Raw genomic sequence first — 23,304 nt, 5'->3', positions numbered from 1 at the left:
AAAAAGTTAATAGAAAAAAAATTTTTTTTTTATATTTTACAGTTTGTTTCTTTTTGAAATAAGTTTTAGTAAAAAATTTCAAGTAATATTCTGTAAGGCTTGCTTCATTGCAGGAAACTAGTCCTCGAGAAATTATTTTCATAACGTATTTTGATAACGAGTACAGAACGTGAAACATTAAAGAAGTTAATAAAACTTATAGTTTTACAAATCAAGATATAATGGTGCTACTGTAATTTCTTTTTATTTTGTCAAGTAGAATAAGTGATGAATTTTATAATCTTACATGTGAAAATTTTAAATTCCATGTCGAAAAACATGTTGGAAATTTGAAGGATTGAAGGGAGACCCACCTAGGATAAGCAAAAATGATCGTAAGGGCAATCGAGTAAAAGCGTAAAGGTTGATATCATAAATAAATGTTTATTGAACGCTTACAATCATCCAGCACGTGTTTTTAGAAAATTAAAAGCAATGTCAGTAGTTGCTCAAAAAGCAAACGTACGCGACCAGTTTTGGAGCAAATCTTTTGAGATTTGATATGCATCTTCAACCCCGACCGCGGAGCCGACCGCAGAGCTCACATTTGTGAGGTCGTTCAGGCGTGCAATATCCAAACAGCTGATTCCTTCCTTCGACGCCAAAGGCGTCGCGTCGCGTGGTACAAGTTACAAGAGCTAAGAGGCACGGCGGCGCTGATCGGCGGCATGAGTCTTCATATGAACTTTCAAGGTGTTGCTTTGCGCAAAATCCCTGCCACACCGTTCGCACTTGTACGGCTTTTCTCCTGTATGCGTCCTCGTGTGAACGACAAGATTCTTCTTCATGGCGAACGTCTTACCGCAGTACTCGCAGACGTAGGGCTGCTCGCCCGCGTGTATCCTCAGGTGATCTTTCAAGTGCTGCTTGGTGATGAGCTTCGCGCACAGGTGGCAACTGGTCGTGTTATCGCCGGCGTGTGCGCTCACATGGAGTGTCAGACTCTTCTTGTGGAACGACTGGAAGGGGCACTGTTGACAGGCGTATTTCTTCCTATTAGCCGGGTCGTCGTGCGCTTTCCTGTGGGTGCGCAAGTAACTCAGCGAACGGTAGGATTTTTGGCAGATTTCGCAGACGAACGGCCGCTCCTCGGTGTGAGTAACGAGGTGCGCGTCGAGCGAGACTTTGTCGTAGAAGCCCTTGCCGCAAAGTCGACAGAGCTGCCTGTACTCTTTCTTGTGACGGCGCACGTGCTCGCGCAGAACGGGCGCGGAAGAGCACTTGTCGCCGCAGAGCTCGCATATCAGCCTCTTGTCGTGGACGCCGAGGTGGACGACCAGGCTGTGCTTGGTCTTGAACTTGCGCTTGCAGTGGTCGCACTCGACCGGCAACACGTTGTGTCGAGTCTCGACGTGCGCCTCGAGGGCTCGCCTGTCCAGGAAGAACGTCGGCCGCCAGCGACACTGCTCACAGCGGATACGGGGACTACTCGTGTGGTCGATCCTGTGCTGCGCCAAGCCACGCCGTGTGGAGAAGCGCTGACTACACCGGTCGCACTCGTAAGTGGCGACAGTGACGTGCCGATTTTGCGGATCGAGTGTCGGCTTGTGAGTCGTTCTACGGTGCCAAGCCAGCACCATGTCCGTGTGGAAAGTCTGATCGCATAGGTCACAGCGTGCCGACTTGCTGACCTCGTAACGCCTCATGTGATCTCGAAAACTGCTTCGCCACTTTGTTCTGAAGCCGCAATACTTGCACCGGTACCGCCTGTTGCGCTGCCTGTGCATGTACCTAATGTGTGCGGCCAGGCCCTTCTGGCTCTTCAGTGCTTTGCCGCACTCGGGGCAGTGCAGACTGTTCCAGCGCTTCGGCGTCCTAAAACATAGAGATATCACAACCGAGTCTTAGTCGACTGAGAAGTGCAGACTGTAAATTCCGTCCAGATCGAGGGACCAATGGGTGAAGAAAGAATCAACGACAAGAGAGTCGCTGGCTTCAAAATGTATCGTTTATTTGCAACAAGCATACACGTGACAATTGCAGTATTCGTAATTGGCAATTGCCGCATATGAGAGTGAAAAATGGTAAGACACGGTGGTTCAACAAGCGGCGTCCATCTCCTGCTGCTGTTGCTGATCAACGAATTCCTCGAACATCGGCTCTTCTTGTTCCGATGTCGCGTGCTCGACGATTTCTACAATGGCTACGTCCTCGTCGACGATGACTTGCTGTTGCTTCTGCTCGTCGGTGTCGTGGAAGCCTCGTTCCATCCTTGCGCCGCTGCGGCACTTTCTCATGAGCTGTTGCTGCTGCTGCTGCTGCTGCTGTTGCTGCCAGGGTCTCGTATCGGTGATCTCTCCGGGATGATGCTTGCGCACGTGCAGCGTAAGCGTCCCCCTCTGGGTGTACCGTTTGTGGCAGATCCGACACTGATACGGCTTCTCGCCGGTGTGCGTGATCAAGTGCTTGGTCAGATATTTCCTAGCGCTGAACGATTTGCCGCAATACTCGCAGACCTCCGGTTTCTCGCCTGTGTGTATTCGCGCGTGTATAGGCATGTAGGCTCGACGCAAGTGCTTGCCGCACACGTCGCAGGGCAGCTGGCCGTCGCCGGTGTGCTTGTACATATGCTGCCTGAAACAGCTCTTGTAGTGCGTCTCGTAGCCACAATGCTCGCACTGGTACTTCTTGCGGTCCCTCAGCTCGACGTGCACCTGCTGCACGTGCTTCTTCAAGTAAACCTCGTGGCGGAAGCTTTTGCGGCAGATCTGGCAAACGAGTGGCTTGTCGTCGCGGGCGTGGGCGGCCAGATGGACCTTGAGACTCTGGCGTTGATGGAAGCCCTTGCCGCAGATGTGGCAGAACTCGCTGAGATCGCTGCTGTGCTCGTCTCGCATGTGCTCGCGGAGCTGAGCCATCGTGCCCAGGTGGCCGCGGCACATCTGGCAAGCGATGTTCTCGCCGTGCGCCATCGCCGCGTGCACCCGCAAGTATTTGCTCTTCTTGAAAAGCTTGCCGCACTTCAGGCACTGGGCCGGCGCCTCCTCGCCGCGGCCTTCGCTCGGTGCTGTGAATCCCGGCTTGCCTACGGACTGCCGCCGCCGCCGCCGCCGCAGACTCGCCGGTAACTCATCCAGGTTTATCGGACCGCAACTGTGTCGATGCCTGTCCAACGCGCCCCGATACGAAAACTCGCGCTGACACGTGTCGCAGGGGAACTTGGCCGCGGGCTCCCTCAATGCTGCTCGCGTGCGAACGATCGACCGCTCGGTTTTATGAATGATGAGGGACGAGCGATCACTGAACTGCTCATTGCATGAATCACACTCGTAGGTCGCTCCGACCGGCAGGATATACTCTTCGAAATTGTCCTTGACGAAATTCGACTCGTCCACTTGAGCATCGATGTTGGTTGCGCTCGGCACTGCAGCAGCATCTTCCGGATTCGACTTTAGCCACTCAAGACCCGCGACGATCACAGCTGGCGATGAACTGCCACTGTTGATCTTGAAGTCCACTGGCGTAAGGCCGTGCTCGTCGCGCTTACGCTTCAGAATCGACGGCTTGAGTCTGTTTGTCCTGAAATCGACAAGAGACTCTCGTTAATTGACATTGGTTGGGTTGATTTTTCGTCTGTTTTGCGAACGTTCAATAGAGATAACAAAAATGCGCGCATATCTTACGTCGAGCGTAAATTACTTACTCTTCGTATTTGAGTATTAAAGAGTCGTCCGCTATTACTAGTGAAGCGTGTTAAGCGACGTTAGAGAATGATTGAAATAAAGAAGATTAATGTTTTCGTGGAATAATTTAATGATTGTGGTTGTTGTAGTCATCGCAGGCGTACATCATGATAAATGTGGAGCGATCAAAGAGACCGAAGATGAAAAGCGGGCGGACGAGCGAGCGAACGACAAGGCTTCAGGTGGACAGCGCGCACTTGTGTCTCTTAAGCCAGACATTCTGCGTGAAGCTCTTCTCACAGGTACCGCATTTGTAGGGCTTGACCTTGCTATGGGTCCTCTGGTGGACCACGAGGTTCTTCATCTGCCTGAAGCTCTTGGAGCAGAGGTTGCAGGTGAAAGGCTTCTCGTCGCTGTGTATCCTCTTGTGGATCTTGAGGTAGTAGTTGCTGGCGACGGCCTGGCCGCACTCGTCGCAGATGACCTTGGCCCCGGTGTGGGTCTTCATGTGCGTCTTGACGGCATTCTTCCAGAAGCTCGAATAACCGCAGACCTCGCAGGTGTACTTCTTGGGCCGGCCCTCGGGGTTGTGCACGGTCACGTGAAGGGTGAGGCTGCGCTTGTCGGCGTAGCACGAGCCGCAGGTCTGGCAGACGAACGGTTTCTCGCCCGTGTGGCTGATGGTGTGCCGGTCGAGGAGCGCCCTCGAAGGGAAACCCTTGTTGCACTGTTCGCAGCGTATGTCGTAGGCGTCGGCGTGGTGTTTCTCATGCTTTTTGATGTAGGTCATGCTCGCGGTTTGAAAGCCGCAGTAACGACACTGGTAGGTTTTGTTTTTGTGCTTGCCGGCGATATGGCTCTCGCAGCCGTACTTGGTTCTGAACAATTTCTGGCAGGTCTTGCACCGGTAGGCCACGCGATACTTGCGCCCACCCGGGTGCCCGGCGCTCATGTGCCTCACGCAGCTCTTCACCGACGGGTATAGCTGCTCGCAATAGTTGCACTGGTAGAGCCGTTTCACCACGCCGTCCAGGTGCACCAGCACGTTACCGATCGGCTCGGCGGCCAGCTCGTTCCCCTGGGCCAGGATGTCCTGCGCCGGTTGCGTCGCCGAGCTCGTGCTTTCAGGGACCTGCATCTCGTCCTCCTCATCCTCGCCGCCCTCGGCGTCTTCGCTCTCGTTCTCGGAGCCAATCGAGTCCACCACCTCAAACTCGTCGGCCAGCAGCAGCAGCTGCTGCTGCTGCTGCTGCTGCTGCTGCTGCTGCTGCTGCTGCTGCTGCTGCTGCTGCTGCTGCTGCTGCTGCTGCTGCTGCTGCTGCTGCTGCTGCTGCTGCTGCTGCTGCTGCTGCTGCTGCTGCTGCTGCTGCTGCTGCTGCTGCTGCTGCTGCTGCTGCTGCTGCTGCTGCTGCTGCTGCTGCTGCTGCTGCTGCTGCTGCTGCTGCTGCTGCTGCTGCTGTTGCTGTTGCTGCTGCTGCTGCTGCTGCTGCTGCTGCTGCTGCTGCTGCTCCTCCTCCTCCTCCTCCTGCTGTTGCTGCTGCTCCTCCTGCTGTTGCTGCTGCTCCTCCTGCTGTTGCTGCTGCTGCTGCTGCTCGGCCTCTACCTCGTCTTCATCCTCGCTGCCGCCGCTTCTGTACAGATAATCAAGCAAACTCTTATGTATGTTTTGACGACTATGCGTTTAAGCTACGTGCATGCGCAGCTGTCGCTCTAGCGAATAAAATAGAAACGTTACTTGGCAACTCCTTGACGGATAGATTCGATTCGTTATTTACGTCTGTTATACTCGTACGTGAACCTGATGATGACGTAGCATACTTTTACTACACCTTCTTCTAATAGCTGTTTGTAAGTTTTTCAATGCTGCTGTTTTCTGCAGTATCAAAGTTTGTTTTCAGCAATTATCAATCAATGCAGTGGCGTCCTGGTCAAACCAGTCAAGTCCATTTCTCTTGATTTCGCAATATTCAAATGCAAAATCCAAGCAAGTGCGTAAAATCGGTAAATTACTTTTGCTTAATGACATTAAACTAACTGTTGGACACGCTATTGAATGGTGCATTCAACTTTTTTTTAAAACTATGTTTAAGCTGATATTTGACAGTTAACAGTTAATTTATCTGCATATTCCAAGTCAACCGACTATATAGTTTGGTAGATTTTGGCTACATCAAAGTTTATTGGCGTATTCGACTGAGATATTTAACAAGAACATATACTAAATAAGATATAAATTAGCATGCGCTGGTATAATTATAACAATAATTTCATTATAACAGACATATTAAATTGTTTGCTTGAACTGCCTGGATTATATCTATATTAGTCATCTTGATTCCATAGATTTTAGTCTTTTATATCTCCTACACTTTCAAAAGAAATTAATATTATGAAATATTCACCTTATCATCAGCGAATGAAAACTGAGTCGAATTGACCGATCTTAACAAGCAGCATATTTACGAAATACGATTCCACCGATTAAACGTTGTAAATCTTGAAACTTTTCATTATATTTTGACTTAGCCTAGCTAGTTTCGCCGGAACGCCACTGAATTAATCTAGATATCTATATATTTTTTTGAAAAATTATTGCGAGAATTCGCCTTTAAATTTTTATTTTTCAATTGTATATTCATCAAAATGACTCATAAGCATCGCAGTATTTTAGATAATCAAATATATCATTTTATTGAGACGGTGGTGATGGCGGCGGGATGGGGAGAAGGGGATTCATAGGATAATAAAAATCTTAATTTTTTTGAAAAAAATGTTCATTTATTCGATAAAAAAATGTGACAAAAGCACAGCTACAATATATAGATCGTCTAAATGATAAAATTTCAAATTCTATAATAAGAAAAGAAAATAGAAATAAAACTACGCTGCTTCTTTTTCTCTTAAGCAGCTTTCCTCATACGCGCGCATTGCAATATTTGTAAAAAAGTATCTATAAAAAACAAGTTTATGTGAAAATGTACCACAAGTGTAAATTAATTTATATATTTATATCTTTAAAAATAGACAATGTACATAGCATGTATTTCAGTGCTTGGACAGTGCACTTACACACGATTAATCACAAACAGTGGCTTACCAGTTAAAAACTTTCATATAAAATTAGTGCAATAACTCTTTCCCACCTAATCTGCCTTAATTTTTATATTCTTTATAAAATAGCACTAGTATCATTACTACTCAAGTCAGTCTACTGTGACTTGCGGTATGATATATATATATATATATATATATATATATATTTATATTTATATTTATACACACATATATATACACCAAACACACACATAGTTAATACTTTTTTGTATACATAAATCTGTTTCATCAAATCCTGCAGCACGATAAGGCAGTGCTTGACATTTTTAACTTTGTAATTTACATTTGAAAAAACGCAGTTCATTGGATAACAAGTGAAGACATTCAGTACCGAATATCAATCGATAGGTGCACGAAGCAGTGAACAATTTACTAATCTTTTCTAATCTCTGCTGCACAATCATCACTTTAAAACTTAAGTATCATTATCAAGTACACTGATTTTACACACAAGTCTCATAGAGTATTACAAACACATGAAATACCTGTCTTAGGAACTAAGGCACAAAGTTGTTTTTTCCTATTTTATTGCTACTTATTTCATTGTATAACAATAACAACATGCTGTTATAAATTTGAACGCGATATGAAGTCATTTGGAAAGGACATCGTTACAACGGCAAAGTATTCTTGCAAATAAAATATGACAGGAAGAACAGAATATATTCAATTATTTAAGTGACAGCTACGCATTTGTGTCTCCTAGTCCTAGCACTAAAAAATCGAACTTTATGGACGGTTTAGCATTCTATACATGTAACTTATAACCTAGCTCACAATAATCATTACCTTTTTATTACTTGCATTTATTCATTGACTGCTGGTTTGTTCGCTAATCGATTTATTTATTCCTTTCAAATTTATTTCGTTCGTATTTATTTCGAATCGGAAATTTTTATTAATTCACATGTTATGTTGAAAGTAACGTAATGGGAAATATCTTGACTCACAGTTACATTTGAAAATTTAAATTCCGCCGTTTTTTAATACATTTATATCCTTGATTTGGATAAACTTTTGGAAATGTTGATTAAAAATTAATACATTTATAATAGATTATGTATAAGGCGCTCGCGATACCACGAGTGACGGTTAACAAGAATTCTTATTCATTATGATTGCAATGCCCGTATGAAATTCATATTTATTGTCAGATTGAGATACCTGAAGCTAAACTTGTACAATAATTATATCAAAGCATGAAATGATACTTGCTGGGTTACAATATGAATCTACATACATGGTTAGTATAACATAAAGCAGCACAGCTCTACAAATACTTAATACTGGAGCTGCGTGTGAGCGAAAAACCACCTGTTGTCACTATTAATCTAAACGCAAGTTTGTTTATAAAGATCAAGGTTGGAAAAAATGGAATCGACACTATTCGTCCTACGTAGGAGGCAAAGTGACCTCGGTAGTCTCTACCTCCTGCTGCTGGCTAACGATCTCGTGATGGTGAAGGTGCTGTTGCTGCTGCTGCCCAAATAAAGCCTGCTGCTCCTCCTCGGGAGACAGCAGTATTCTCTGCTGCTGCAAGTGCAGCTGAGTCTCCTGATCCTGCCGAGCCCTCGCATTCTGCTTGGCGTGGGTTTTGAGGTGCGAGTTAAGCATGGTCTTCGAGGCAAAACTCTTGGTACAGAAGGTGCAAGGGTACGGCCTATCACCGGTGTGGCTCCTAAGATGGACGACGAGGGTGGTTCGCTGTGTAAAGGACTTCTCGCAGTGAGTGCACTTGTGGGGCCTCTCGCCGGTGTGGGTTCTGCGATGTACGCTTAGGTAGTTTTGCGAGATGAAACCCTTACCGCAGAGGTCACACACATGGGGTTTCTCGCCGGTATGCTTGCGCACGTGGACCGTGAGGTAGGTCTTGCTGGAGACAGCCTTGCCGCAGATGTTGCAGACGAACTCGTTGAGCGGCGCACCCGTGTTACCGTGGGTTCGCATGTGCACCATCAGTACCTGGCGCCGGCAGAATCGCTTGTTGCAAACATCGCAGGCATGCTTCTTCTGTGGCGGCACGTAGTCCGGCTGGTGGAGCTTGGCGTGCAGACGCAGACCCTGCCGGTAGCGGAAGGTCGCCGGACACTTATCACACTGGAAGGGCTTTTCCTTCGAGTGTACCGCCAGCACGTGCTCCTGGTAGTTATTACGCGCATAAAAGCGTGCGCCGCACAGCTCACACTGGTACTTGTAGTTTTGACTGTGTCGGCGCTGGTGGCTACCCAAGTTTTGTCGATGCGGAGTACTGTACTCGCATATCTCGCACTGGTAGATCTTCTGCTGCTGAGCCGGCGGTGGCTGCTGTGGCGCGATGCTCGCGCTGCCGCAGCAGCTCACCTGGTGCTCCAGTAGAGAGGCTTCTTTGGCGAAGGTGACGCCGCACTGTTCGCAGGCGTAAATCATCAGCGAAGCAGTCGGAGACTGCTCTTCCTGCTCCACGGACTCGAGCTTCGGCTCAGTCGGGTGCACGGCCTTGAGGTGGTAGCCCAACAATACTTCGTCAACGAATGCTTGGTCGCATAGCGGACAGCAGTGCAGCATGTGGCTGTCCGTCGATACAACCATCAGGTGTTCACCGCCATTCGTCTGCTGCCCGTCACGTAGATGTGCTGCTGCTGTCGTGGTCGTGGCGATGAGAATCGTCGTCGAGGTCGAACTGTCAGCCGAGTAGACTTTGATCGTCGACTGTTCCGTCGACATCTCGTCCTCTTGCGCAGCAGTTACGTAGTATCTGCAAACAAAGACATAAGATTAGATCGATCAGGCTGAACTGTCGCGCGCTTTCTCTCAGTGAAAACCGACAAGCTCGCACCAAGCTTTAGGTTAAAAACAACACGGCACACGTGCATAGCTTTTATTTAGCTGTGATGGTTTTCGTTATCTTTTCTCAATAAACGCTTTACGATGGCACTAGATCGCCGGCACTGTCGTCGATTATTATCAGGTAACGAAAGACAAAGGCAGTCAAATGATATATATGTAGTTCAACATTATTCATTGGTTTTTGCATGCTCAAAAAATTCATCCATAAAGTAATATACTAATTCAACTGTGCATGTATTTCGTTCTTTTTTAACCTGCTCGTTTACTTCTTCAAATCATTTTTCACTGAGCTACTGGCCCGATGATATATCGTAAGGTTTCAAAGATGAAACTTAATTGAGACGCAACTTCACCATACTATTCAATTTAGTATGAACCTTATAATTTAGCATTGATGTACTTACAATCAAACGTAACGTCTCTTGATCGTTACCGAACAAGAGCACGTTCAATATTGTCCTGACCTACGTACGTACGTACCTATGTACATACATACATACATACATACATACATACATACATACATACATACATACATACATACATACATACATACATACATACATACATACATACATACATACTAACATACATACTAACATACATACATACATACATACATACATACATACATACATACATACATACATACATACATACATACATACATACATACATACATACATACATACATGCATGCATGCATGCATGCATACATACATACATACATACATACATGCATGCATACATACATACATACATACATACATACATGCATGCATACATACATACATACATACATGCATGCATGCATGCATACATACATGCATACATACATACATACATACATACATGCATACATACATGCATACATACATACATACATACATGCATGCATGCATACATACATACATACATGCATGCATGCATACATACATACATGCATGCATGCATACATACATGCATGCATACATGCATGCATACATACATACATACATACATACATACTTACATGAGTTAAGAGAAATAAATGAAGTTGAAAAATTATTGATACCTACCTTAGCTTGTGATTTCTACACTCCATTACATAGCGATACTTGCGCAAATAGAAAAAAATGGTTATATACTTTTAAATATCAAGTCATCTAACATGTCATGTAAACGACAATGAGAATTTTTTTCGGGATACTACAATAATTTCTCAAAATGTATTGATTGTATAGCAAACGCGTATACATCAATGAAAATATTTGAGATAAAAGAAACAAAATAAAGCAGTTATCGAACAGCAATCGTTTAAAAATCTTATTGATTAAGGATTGAAATGTAATTAGCTTGTTTACATAACTTGACTTTTATTATTGTTATATAACTCTTTCTAATACATATTGATTACAACAAAGTAACTCTACCTGATAAATCATTAATAATAGTGATTTGAATTAATAGTTTAGTTGAAAAAAGGAAAAGGATGTAATGTATTAAAAAATTATTTATATTTAGAATTTAATCGACGAGCTACGTCTAAACAATTTTTCAAGTATTTTAAAAAGAAAATCGAATAAAATTGAAACATATTACCTATAAAGTGTTCCTAATCAGGTCTTGATAATTCCAACTTGAATAAAAACATTTACAATTGAAATTAGTATGTTTTCACTACATTTGCTATCAAATGTATTTTATAATCTATATATAATAAAGATTGATTTTATATCAGTGTTGTTATGGTTAAGATTAAACAGTAATAATAATAATAATAATAATAATAATAATAATAATAATAATAATAATAATAATAATAATATATAAACGTTTAAGCGTATTTCCTTGTTTATTTTGACTAGTTATGCAAGGACTTTGCCGTATTTATCAGCTACTTATAAAATTACTAATTCTATTGAAAATCAAGTTTAATCTGATACTCTGGTCAACTCTCTAAATCCTGCTATCACTCAAGACTTGAATATTTGGCTAAACTCATTGAATACCCAACAATTACCTACATCCACAATTAAAACTCCGTCGAAGCTTAATGGCACTTTGTTTATTGCATTTGAAAATTCAGTTTCCTATGATTTGATTCAAAGGCACTTGCAGGTTTACACACTAATTTCTGGCTGATCGAAACTTCATCGAAATTGATTTTTGGTTATGTCTATCGAACTCGGTCGGTTAATTCGTAATTTGTAATAGTCTCTAAAACTAATAGCATATATATACAAGTACAAAGTATTTATCACAGTGATTATATTTGATAAGGTGTTTAACATTGAATTACCAATACCGAGTATCCAGATATGAGGTTACGCGATACAGCAAAAACATAAATACTAATTTGGTCATTTGTCATAGCTTCTATCTATCGGTAATTTGGCTGATAATCGAATACTCCTGACTAAGCAATAGAAAGGGGAAAAGAAAAAGGAGAAGAAGAAAGAAGAGGAGAGAAAAAGGAGAGGAGGGCGTATTTACAGAGAGGACTCTTAATGTTTCTTCATGTGATTGAGCATAATGGTGCGCGTGACGAAACCCTTGCCGCAGAGGGTACAAGTGTAGGGCCGCTCGCCGGTGTGATATCTACGGTGTACGGTGAGGGTTGACGCCTGGGTAAAGGATTTGCCGCACATGGCACACAGATAGGGTCTTTCGCCGGTGTGTATGCGCTGGTGAACGACATAGTACTTGCGGTGAGTGAAGCCTTTGCCGCAGACGTCACAGATGAGCGGCCGTGATCTATGCACCGCCTTATGCGATGCCAGCGACTCGGGCGTGGGGAACTCTTTGGCGCAGGTCTCGCAGGGGTAAGCGACGGCATTATTGGACTTGCTACCGCTATATAGCAAGGCCTCGTCCTTGGCCGTTGGTGCGCTGCTCGCGCCGCCGCTGACACTGCTAGTCGTACTCGCGCGTTCGGGCTTGTGTGTCTTAGCGTGATGGTTGTAGAGGTTTCGCGTCTCGAAGCGCATCAGGCAGCGGGGACACGAGTAAGGTTTATCTTGGCCGGCGGCGGCCTCATGCATCTTGCGATGCTTCTCCAATAGAGTGCGATATCGGAAAGTTGCTTGGCAACGCTCGCAAGAAAAACTGTTGTCTTGCTTGTGCTGGTGCTGGTGCTGGTGCTGCTGTTGCTGCTGCTGCTGCTGCTGTTGCTGCTGCTGTTGCTGCTGTTGTTGCTGCTGTTGCTGCTGTTGCTGCTGCTGCTGTTGCTGCTGCTGCTGTTGCTGCTGTTGTTGCTGCTGTTGTTGCTGCTGCTGTTGTTGCTGCTGCTGCTGCTGCTGCTGCTGCTGCTGCTGCTGCTGCTGATGATGATGATGATGATGATGATGATGGTGCTGTTGTTGCTGGGGCTGAACCGACGACGATGGTGGAGCTTGATAGGTTGCTTGCCCGGCCATGGACGATTGAGGCGGTGGCAGCTCCTCGATTTGCAGACGTATGTGGCTCTGAGCGAGGAAGGTACGCGAGCACGCGTGGCAGGTGAATCGCATCAACAAAGCTTCCGCGTTGATCTCACCGGTGCGCACGTGATAAGTCAACTTGGTACCACAGTGCGGACACGAGTGAGTCTCCGTGAGTAGCTGCACGTGGTCTTGGTACACTACCTGCTGTTGCTGCAGCTGTTCCTGCATAGTTACCAGCTGGTGATGACTCAAAGCTGATGGCTGCATCTGAAGACCCGACGTGAGTACCGTGGTACTGTATTGCTGATGATGGTGGTGCAGGAAATTTAATTCATCGCTTTCCGATGACGGTGAGAGAATCTGTCGGAGCATGCCTGACAAACCGCCGAAGGTCTCGTCTCTGCAATTAAAGGAAACCCACGTTCCTCAAACTTACTACTCAGATAGTACGATGCGTGAGATAATTTCACCTGTGGAATATTTGTTTGGTGCGTAAAATTGAGCAAGCGTTGCCAGTGCTGCTTCTAGGACACTGCGATCTTTTTAGCACCAAGATAAACGTTTTTGTACAATTTTTCCATCAATTATCAAGCTGTTTTGCTCCATTACTAATAGTTTTGTTTAACTTGAACCACTCGACCAAATGCCCAAACAATCCAATAATTTAACCAACATTTTTTTGAAGAGATCATTTAAAAATGCGTATTCATACGTCGTTAATAGAACTGGAACGTTCTCAGTGCACAAAAAATCATTCGGTTCAAAATTAAAAAGGAAGGAACCAATGTTTCTCATGTGCTCTTATCGTGCAATTAAAATTATTATTATTACTATTTTTCAAAAGACGTCATTGGTGACCATACGGTAGAACGAGAAAATATTAATACTAAAATTATGATCACGAGACAAATAGCAGGTGGTGTTATTTCAACGTATTGCAATTAACTTTCATACGCATACATTTTACATTGATATATAATGATAGCATTGCTTTTGTGTGCCTGCATGGTGCAAAGTGCTATAGTTTGCTTCTCACAAATGAGTGATCGCTATCTATTCTTTCGGTGGAATCCGTATAAATAAAAAAGTTTAATTCAAACTTCTAGAATCATCGACGACAAGTTGACACGGTAGCAATATTTGTTATTATTGAGGAACAAACAATAACGATTGTAAAAAAATGTCCAAAGGTATTTAAACAGAAATTTTTGTCGAATACAAGGAAAAAATTATAAGCAATTATCATACACTTTTCTTAATTTAAAAGAAATATAAAGATTAATTCTCACCTCTTTCTTATTACAAGACAATTATCTTTACTCATGATAGTAAATGTCTGCCCCTGCTGCCCATCTTCTCCAAAATCATTTTCCATATTAATCTGAGAATGAGGTCACACAGCACTCGCGGTATTCTTCGAGACGTCAAAACAATATTGTCAACAAAAGCTCGCCGAGAAGCTCTTAACGTCTATAAAGTATGAAAAAAGCCGAGCTCTGTTAAACAAACGCACGACAATGCTTCGAAAGTGAAAACCAGACATCCAAGCAAAATCGCTCAAAGTCATCACTTTTCGAAGCAACAAAGGCACGTAATTCAACAAGGTATTATTGTAACAAAAAAAATATTATTTAAATACCCGGGACCCAAATTAAAAGGATTTTAAGTACAACTTAAAACTACAGAAATAAAAAAAGATACTCGCCTTTTGAAAGCAACGGTCGATCCTATATGGTCAGGCAGCCCCGAAAATCTTGTTTATCCTCTTGAAAATCCAGATTCAACTTCTCATTTAGGTTCACACTTTTTGTTTCGGACACACAATAATTGCGACATAATACGCGCGACGATTTCGCTCGAACCAAGTTCACAGGAATTCGTTTGTCATAGTCAACTTTTTTACGAATTCGAGTCTTTCTGTCATTTAAAGACATTCATCTATGTAGACACTTTCCCGTTGTCGTGTTCTCTACTTCGCGCCCTTTGCATGTGACAACGTCAAAAAAACGAAATTTGAATCGTTTGGCACTTAACGGAGGCCATGTTGTGACCGACATCAAATTCGTATCGCGTTTATTACAACTTACATATTACAGTGACTTTCACAGATAAACCTATCGATCGTCAGTGATGTCTTCTGACCGATTTCGGTCAAGTGCGGCATTAGTGCCTTTACGTAAGCGTGGGAATGTTATATCGACAACATGTAAACATTATCCTTAATGGAACAGAGAGATTTCAAATTTCATGTCAAAGTATTAATTAACCAATTACCATTCTTTATCATTTCAAAGTCACCCAAGTCTTTCATAAATCTCTCTATTCTGGTGTACATGTAATATCTACTGCAGTTTACATTTCAATGAGCTTATTTGTCAAGTTTTCGAGATCACAATATAAATTGTTGTAAATGAAATGTGAAAGACATTTGTCATTGAAATGTAAACTCTATACATGCTACTTTATGTGTGTACGTAAAAACTTACTGTATCCGGTAATTTGGAAAAGCAAAGATTTAAATAATTATTCATTTCAATGTCTCAAGACTAGATGAAGGCCAAATTACAGAATACTTAAGAGTCAAAAATGGTTGTGACTTCAGTGTGAGCACTTACCTTGTGCAAATTGCACGATACCAAAAAATTGACATTCAAATTTAACAAACTTGAATTGAAAATAAATTGTTAGAATTCATATCACAATTTAAATAGAGAAAATGTATGATATTTCTAAATTCGTGGTGTATTAATTGTTTGCGTATTGCCACAACGAAACATTTTTGACTCTTTTTTTGAAAAACTTAAGTTAGACACTTACCCAGTTTTGTGATCGCCATCAGCAGTCTGTTGAATTGTAATTTCAGACATTTCTGAAATTTTTTGTTGTTGTAGACCAGATGGACCAGCCTCATCACAGGGCAAGGATACATATGATTGTTCTAGAGACCTATCACCTTCATCAGTTTCCTCTTTGACAGGTAGGCCTAAAATTACATGGTTTTATTATCAATCAGTTTAGTTATAACTTGATGGTTGTGCAGTTTGAACTGCCACTTACCATCATCGTTATCACATCCATCATCCATATTATCTTCATCCTCCTGATCCACTTCAACTTCTTGCAAGTGTGCAACTCCTGTTTGATCATGTGCTGTCTGTGTGCTTGGACCCGGGACTTGGACAGTTTGTACAGTGCCCCGTGTGCCCATAGGAACTGTAGTAAATTGTTGATCACTTCCAGCAGGCATGGTGATAATAGACATGTTCTCAATCATGTTAATATCCATATTTTGGTGCCCACTCACTTGCATTACACTATTGTCTAATCTACTATCACTATTCCCCTCCTGCTTCATCACATTCTACAAATGAAAGAAAAAATAATACAATAAAAATTATCTTAAAAATGCATATTTTGACCAAGTGCTATATCTATCAAATATAAAATCTCATAGCTAGATAAAAGTGTTGACGATACTCTTCAGCTAAGAAATTTTATGTAACTTTATGTAACTTATGTAAGTTGTAGAATATAAAAGTACTTACTGGGTCAAGGACCTCTGTTACATAACCTTGTTGCTTGTCATCCAGGCCGTCATCTTCGCCAAGCCATTGTAGAAGCTGTTTCTCGGCATTGGCTGTTGTATTCCAAAATTGATAAAATAATTCTAGTTTGTACGAACAGTCACTGCATATTTTTCTAGGTAGTTTGTCATCCCTGGACACCTGCAATATAAGTACAAAAACATACATATATAATCTTTAAATCACAGAAACCACTTTTCAATTATTTCTTATAAAGTAATTTTTCCAAGACAAGGCCGACTTCAATATCATCTTTCTGCAATTTTTAGCAGTTATGTTTTGATCGAGTCAGTGAGGAAATGGGACTATCTCGCTAACATACCCTTACCAATAAGTCTCCCGACCCCTCCATTGAAATTGGTGTATCCGTTCCAGAGATATGTCCAAACATACATAAAGAAAAAAAAAAAAAGAAATAGTCATATCGAACGAAATTCGATTACACCTTGAACTTTGGAAAAGTTCACGCTCACCATATGTCAGAATTCTTTTTATGGTAAATCTTTGACGCTTACTTTTATACCACAGAGCTGTATGTTGAAAATCTTAATATTTATAGAGATTTTATTTCTTGCATCAGTGAAATTAACGATAAAAGAAAATTGTATAACGGCAAAGAAAACGTCTTTTGAATATGCGTTCTCGATAGTTTTGTAAAAATCACTAACTTTTTCATTTGTGATATCATAATTGTAAATGCTTACAATTATTACAGAACGACTAAATAAATAGTCCGAAACGTTAACAAATAAATTCTTTACATGATCCAATTGAATGACGTATGGTTAATTCAATACTTTCTAAAAATTATACATATTTTCTCTTATAATTCCTCTTATAATCTTCTTATTTCTCTTATTATAAAAATAAAATAAAAAAAGAATAAAAAAGAGAACCCGACAAAGCCAGTTTATTAGTGATCTGTGATAGGCTGAAATTTAGTCACGTGATCAGTTGTTATGTAATAGTATATGTTGTGTATGCTTATAAAAAATTACTGCAAATTTTCGTAAACGATTAACTGTTCGAAAAGTTTATCCGTATAATTAGCATGAATTTGATACGAATTGATGGGTTTAATCATACTAACCTCAAAATAATAACTAACTAATATCTTGATTGCGAAATCAATTGAACTTTGCTTTATGTGAAATAAACAAAGTAGTCAATAAAAGATATAAATCGATAGATTATCACGATAAAATATTGTACAGTGATTTCGGCTTTACTAAGTTACGTAAAATGTTAGAAAATTGTTTTAATAAAGCGCTAATTACAATCTTGAACGTTCTATACCAAAATATGTTATTTACATCGTGAGGGATATTATTATAGAAAATAATAATGTTTTAAGAATTTATAATACATTTTTCATAGTGTTTTTCGAACTTTTGAATGATTATTTTTCAACATAAAACTTGAGATGATAAAAACTTCAAAAATTCATCGATAATTTTTTTAGATCGTGATAATATCATCATAACTGTATATTTATTTATCAGTAAGTAATATTGTCGGTTCGTATCAAATCAATGGAATGTTTAATATATATTGAATTTCGAATTTTTAATTTCGCCAATAAAAGTTTTGATTTATTGTCGTGCATTAAAATGAATGCAAAAAAAGACGAAAAAGATGAGCACGCTAAAAATCATTAATATATCTTAAATGTTTACAAGTGACGATATTTCAATAATTCAGTGAAACATCGAAATATTTATTTAGAAATGAAACAAATAATAAGAAATAAATATAATTTTGTTGAAGCAGTGGTCAATGAACTGTACAAATTTTGTAATTTTTCCGTAGAGTAAACTTTTCCCAGCCTTGCGGATCCGTACATAATAGATGAGAAAGCCCCAAGCCCCGACGACCCCGACGCGCAACGCAAAATGGTGGCGGCGTCGCTCGCTCGCTTTCTCTCTCTCTCTCTCTCTCTCTCGCTCGCTCATCCAGACAAGAGTAAGTGCACATACGCATACATGTACACACATAAGCAGCAAATTGTTAAGAATCGATTTTCCAGTAACGACGAAATCAACGCATTCTCTTTTCGTTTTAAATAATTTTGCATTCTAATTAGAGAATAAATAACACATGTGCCGCCGGTTGTCGCAGTTTTGTTTTTACGCTCGGCCGATTACCTGTCATCTACACATAGAAAACAATAACATCGATTGTCAGTATTGTCGACGGATCCTTCGCTCATTTTCCTTTCCCATCAACTCTGTTGCATGCTCACAAAACGGACTTTTTTACTTTCATGGTTGGTGTATACGCTATACGTTAACTAAGCCATTTATGGGGATGTTACAGTTCTGATATGCTGATCATTAAATACGTCGAAGGACAGTTACTATTTTTGAGAAATAATGATACAAAATTATTTATCCTTACGAAGATATTCAGTCATTCGTAAAGTTGTTTAACTTGTAAAAGTTACAGCATCCAAGTTCAAAGTAGAACCGCGTTTATGTAAAGGTACGTGCCAACGTTCTCATTAAATGCAGACCGGCCTTAATTTACTTTATCTACTCTCCGTTGTTTTACCGTCTCCCCACCCATTAAACAATCAAGCGCACGCATAATAAAAAATAAAAGGTACATCACAAAACGCAAAAGCAAAATTCTATTAAAACGTAGTTAATGTAAAATGAACTGTAACAAACAGTCGCGTTGGGATATACAAAAGAGCGAGAACGAGTGACAAAGATGGCGGAAGCTCCGAGAGAGAGAGAGAGAGAGAGAGAGAGAGAGAGAGAAAGATATATATATATATATATATATATATATATGAAACTTACTTTGACCGGCAGGCAAGCGTGGATTTTGAGAAAAATTTGATTAACGTCACCATCGTCCTCGAAAATGGGCACTTGCACGCGATCTTTTACCAGGCATAATCTGCACAGTTCGAGATAGTCCAACGGGGACGACATCGTATCTCTGTTATATTAACGCTGCGTAAAGCAGCCCCGCCTCGCGTTGTGCCACCGCCACTACAGGTCGTTCGATGAGCTCTGCTGCTCGCGGCCACTCGCGGTTCGTCCCGCGACCGCTTGCTTTACCGACCAACGCCACTGGCTACAACGACATCTAACTCAGCGCTACTTCCGTCTCGGCTCTCGCTCTCTCGCTCGTTTCGAGTTTAAACAGTTGGGTTTTAGAAGTAAGCGATATCTCGCAGCTAGTGCACAACTCTCGATATTAACTGGTCAGTTACCAATATTAGAGGTTAGGATTTTGACCGTCTGTAACAAAGTCGAACGATATATCGAATACGTCAATGAGCCTGATGAAATAAGATAAAGAATAATGAATGTTTATTCCTTATTCTGCATTGAAAAGTATATGAGCAAATCCCCAAAATTAACAAAATTTACAATTGAAAAAAGAAAAAAATTGTTTAACTCGCAGTTTTGAAAATGGTCCTGAATAATAATAGAAAATATAGGCTTATGACTTCTTAAAAACCTTATTTTACAAACTGTATATTTAACGAAATATATAAAAATTTTAAGTAAAATTATTTTAATAACTTTTTTAATATCTAAAATTATTAGATATTAAAAAAAATGTGTTATAATTTTCAGTAGCAATTATACCATTTATTTGTTAATAAATTTCATCACTAATAACATAATAATTCACAACAAATGAAGTTGAATTCATAATATAAGTTGAAAAATCATAATTAAAACAACAATAACGAAATTTGAAAATATTTAACTAGCTATTTTTTTCACAGATTTTTTCTTTGGCTTTATTATCGGTTTCGCTTTAGAATTGACTAGATTCCATTTCATATTAGTTTGAGCGGGAAATGATTACATAGAAGTTTGGTGAAACAGAGATTGCAAAAGAACTAATTGAAGAATAGTACATTTTTATTTTTATAATTGCGCTTTACTATTTAAAGTAATAAATATTATGTAATTTAAGCATGTATAGTTATATATAGTATCAGTGGCAAAGTTTGCTCATATTCCTTTTCTCAATTTCTATGTCTTTGGCGTTGCCACGTTTTCTTATTTCTATCCTATCCCGTTACATTCTCCTGATATATATAAAAGTAATGGCCTGCCAATGTCAAGGCATTTTATTCGTGATCTGATTGGTGGAAAAGTAGTGACGTAGGTTCCATTATTAAGCAGTATGGATGTGTATGTACGTGTATTGGAATTATTATTTATTTATTTTCTTATAATAATAATAATAATAATAATAATATATAATATATAATAATAATAACCTTATAAAAGAGTGATGGAAGTCATGTTGAAGTATTTTATTCGTTACCTGATTGGTCCAAATGAAAAAAAAGCGCGAGAATTTAAATTGATTTTTGTTGATTTTTTTATTTTAGTACTAATTTCATTTATTTTTAGTACTAAAATAAAACATAAAAAATACCATCTTTAATCGATCATTCAAGATCGTAATGTTATTCATTGTTTCCCAGCTTTCTCCGCTTATGAAAAAGTGATGGTTGCGCTAGGTTGAAGCATTTTATTCATGATCTGATTAACTGAGATATAGTCATGTGATATACATACTCATGCGGCCCGTCTGAAAATTAAAATGCAATTTATTAGGTCAGAACTTGAGTAAAAAATTATAAAAGAAGTAACACTAGAACTTCTTCAAGTACTTGCATAAGTTTTTGTGGTTGATTTTTTATTTATGAAATTGCCGTTTAGGCTAAGTCATTAGGTAAGAATTTACGTAAGAAATTGAGTAAGAATTTTTAGACAATTTAAATTGATATTTTTCATTCTTCAAATCTGGTTCAACACATTCAAACTAAGTATTTTATACAAGTACGTACGATACTCACGCTGGAATTAATTTCCATGCACTCACGAAAAACTAAGATATACAGATCTGCATGATTCTGTTCTTGGCCAACTGAGGGTCACTTTCAGTCATTTTTGGCGTAGAATTTGAATCCGAAGTTATTTGATGAAAATCAAGTAGTTCAGAAGTCTCGAAACAGCTAATATATATAGCATATGCGAAAATACTTGCTTTCAAATAGTGATGTCTCGATGAAAGAAAAAAAATATCTGAAATCTTAAAAATGGATTTTGAAAAGTAAAAACAGACCTTTTAGATGGTTTTTCCCATTTTTGAAAAAAAAATATTTTGCGATGTTACGGAATCTCACATATAGCAAAAAATGGCCTTTTTCACTTCTTTAGGTTAGCATATCTAAGAATCCTGACGTGATAGACAAATTCTGACTTCGGATTGGAATTATACGAAAACAATTACTTTGGAAATGACTCTCAGTTGGCCAAAACCAATTACAACCCTTTATATTTTGCAGATCTATGATATTTTATTACAGTTTTCAATAGGATAAATCATGAATTTGAAAATGTTTTTTATCACTAATACACATTTTTCCGCTGTGTCTTTTATAAAAAAATTTTGAAAAAATTAATTTATTTTAAATTTGTTAATTAATAGAACAATAAGAGATGAAAAAGAAAATAAGAGCGCGAAAGCGCATCTAACCCTGTATATTTTTATTTTTCCTATATAAAATAGTAATGGCTTGTCAAGTGAAGTTATTTTATTTGTGATTTACTGAATGTTGTTACGTGGATCAATGTTATAAGTAAATCAGCATTAAATAATAGATCAAGACATTTTCAATCTATTGATATTCTATTAATTCAAATAAATATAATAATTTGTTCTTTCAACGGCTTACCCATAAAATAATACATTAAGGTATTCTTAAAGCATTTCAAATACATTTATTTATAGCATATATAAATTTAATGAATACTTTATTGTATAAAGTTTAGCTTCGAATAAATATCATCAACAATGAAGAAAATTATAAATCGAGATTTCTTATGAAATTCTGTGAATTGATTTCAGTGCATTCGGCGCCGTTAATTTATTTTGAAAAAAATTGGAATTTATATATTCATTGGTTGCTCAGATATTTCAATCAGTTAACAAGAGGTGACTAAAGTACGGAGTCTTAACTTTCTTTTGGCCGAAAGTATTGAATTGCAAGACTGCGATTTGAAAATCAAGCTGCCCTCCCCGGTCTAGACCGATCGACCTATTTCTTCATGTGTTTTGTTTATTACTAAATTCAATAACCAATAATTTGAAAATCGACAATGTGAATACTAATAAACTTGCGAAAACAAAGGAGTGTCGCTAGAATAACATGAAAATGATGAATGTATTTAGAGAAGAGTTTTTCTAAATATATTTATTACATTCGAAAATTGATTTCATCTTTCGACTTAGCATCAAAACTAATAAAAATGAAAAAGTGCAAAAACTGTTAAAAATAAAATTGCTTATGTGTTTCTTGAAACACACATAAATCATTGGCGTAAACGGTGTAAATTGGTGGAGGTAACTTGTAAACTAAAAAACCATTAAGCATATGCATCTAGAAAGGAAAAAGTATTTTTCATATAATCTACGGAAAGTGACAACTAAGTGGGTGAAGCCGAGGGTGGCAAATATGAGGTTTAGATATTGAATTTTTTGTGTCAGAGTAATCGGAAAATTAAAACTGCCCTTTGTTGACATGGAATATGATTATTTTTCTGTATATCTGTATTTGAATATATCTATAAAAATGGAATTTTCGAGATGATACGTACATATAAACAAACAAAAACGCACACATACGCGCGCGTGCTACGATAATCTTATTACAACATAACTCTTAAAGAA

General features: G+C 39.6%; 1 protein-coding gene across 13 annotated transcripts in view; it reads right to left on the bottom strand.

The window, feature by feature from the left end:
• Positions 1–19,675, bottom strand: part of LOC131668504 (zinc finger protein ZFP2-like) — a 44,597-nt gene extending 24,922 nt beyond the window's left edge. For 6 of the 13 annotated variants that reach the window (XR_009302284.1, XM_058942740.1, XM_058942742.1 and 3 more), the window contains exons 1-4: positions 19,395–19,675; positions 16,552–16,731; positions 16,064–16,367; positions 15,824–15,989 (exon numbers count right to left, since the gene is read on the bottom strand). Coding sequence is in view for 11 of the 13 variants with exons in the window: in XM_058942740.1 (XP_058798723.1) it covers positions 15,824–15,989; positions 16,064–16,367; positions 16,552–16,731; positions 19,395–19,529 (785 nt within the window). In the remaining 2 variants the exon portion in view is untranslated. The other 7 variants (XM_058942748.1, XR_009302283.1, XM_058942751.1 and 4 more) reach the window with 7 other exon arrangements.
• Between the last annotated feature and the right edge of the window lie 3,629 nt (positions 19,676–23,304).

The sequence above is a fragment of the Phymastichus coffea genome, unplaced genomic scaffold (genome assembly GCF_024137745.1).
Source record: "Phymastichus coffea isolate CEN01 unplaced genomic scaffold, Cenicafe_Pcof_1.1 PCOF00078, whole genome shotgun sequence".
Lineage (NCBI taxonomy): Eukaryota > Metazoa > Arthropoda > Insecta > Hymenoptera > Eulophidae > Phymastichus > Phymastichus coffea.
This window is presented reverse-complemented; position numbering and strand designations above follow the sequence as displayed.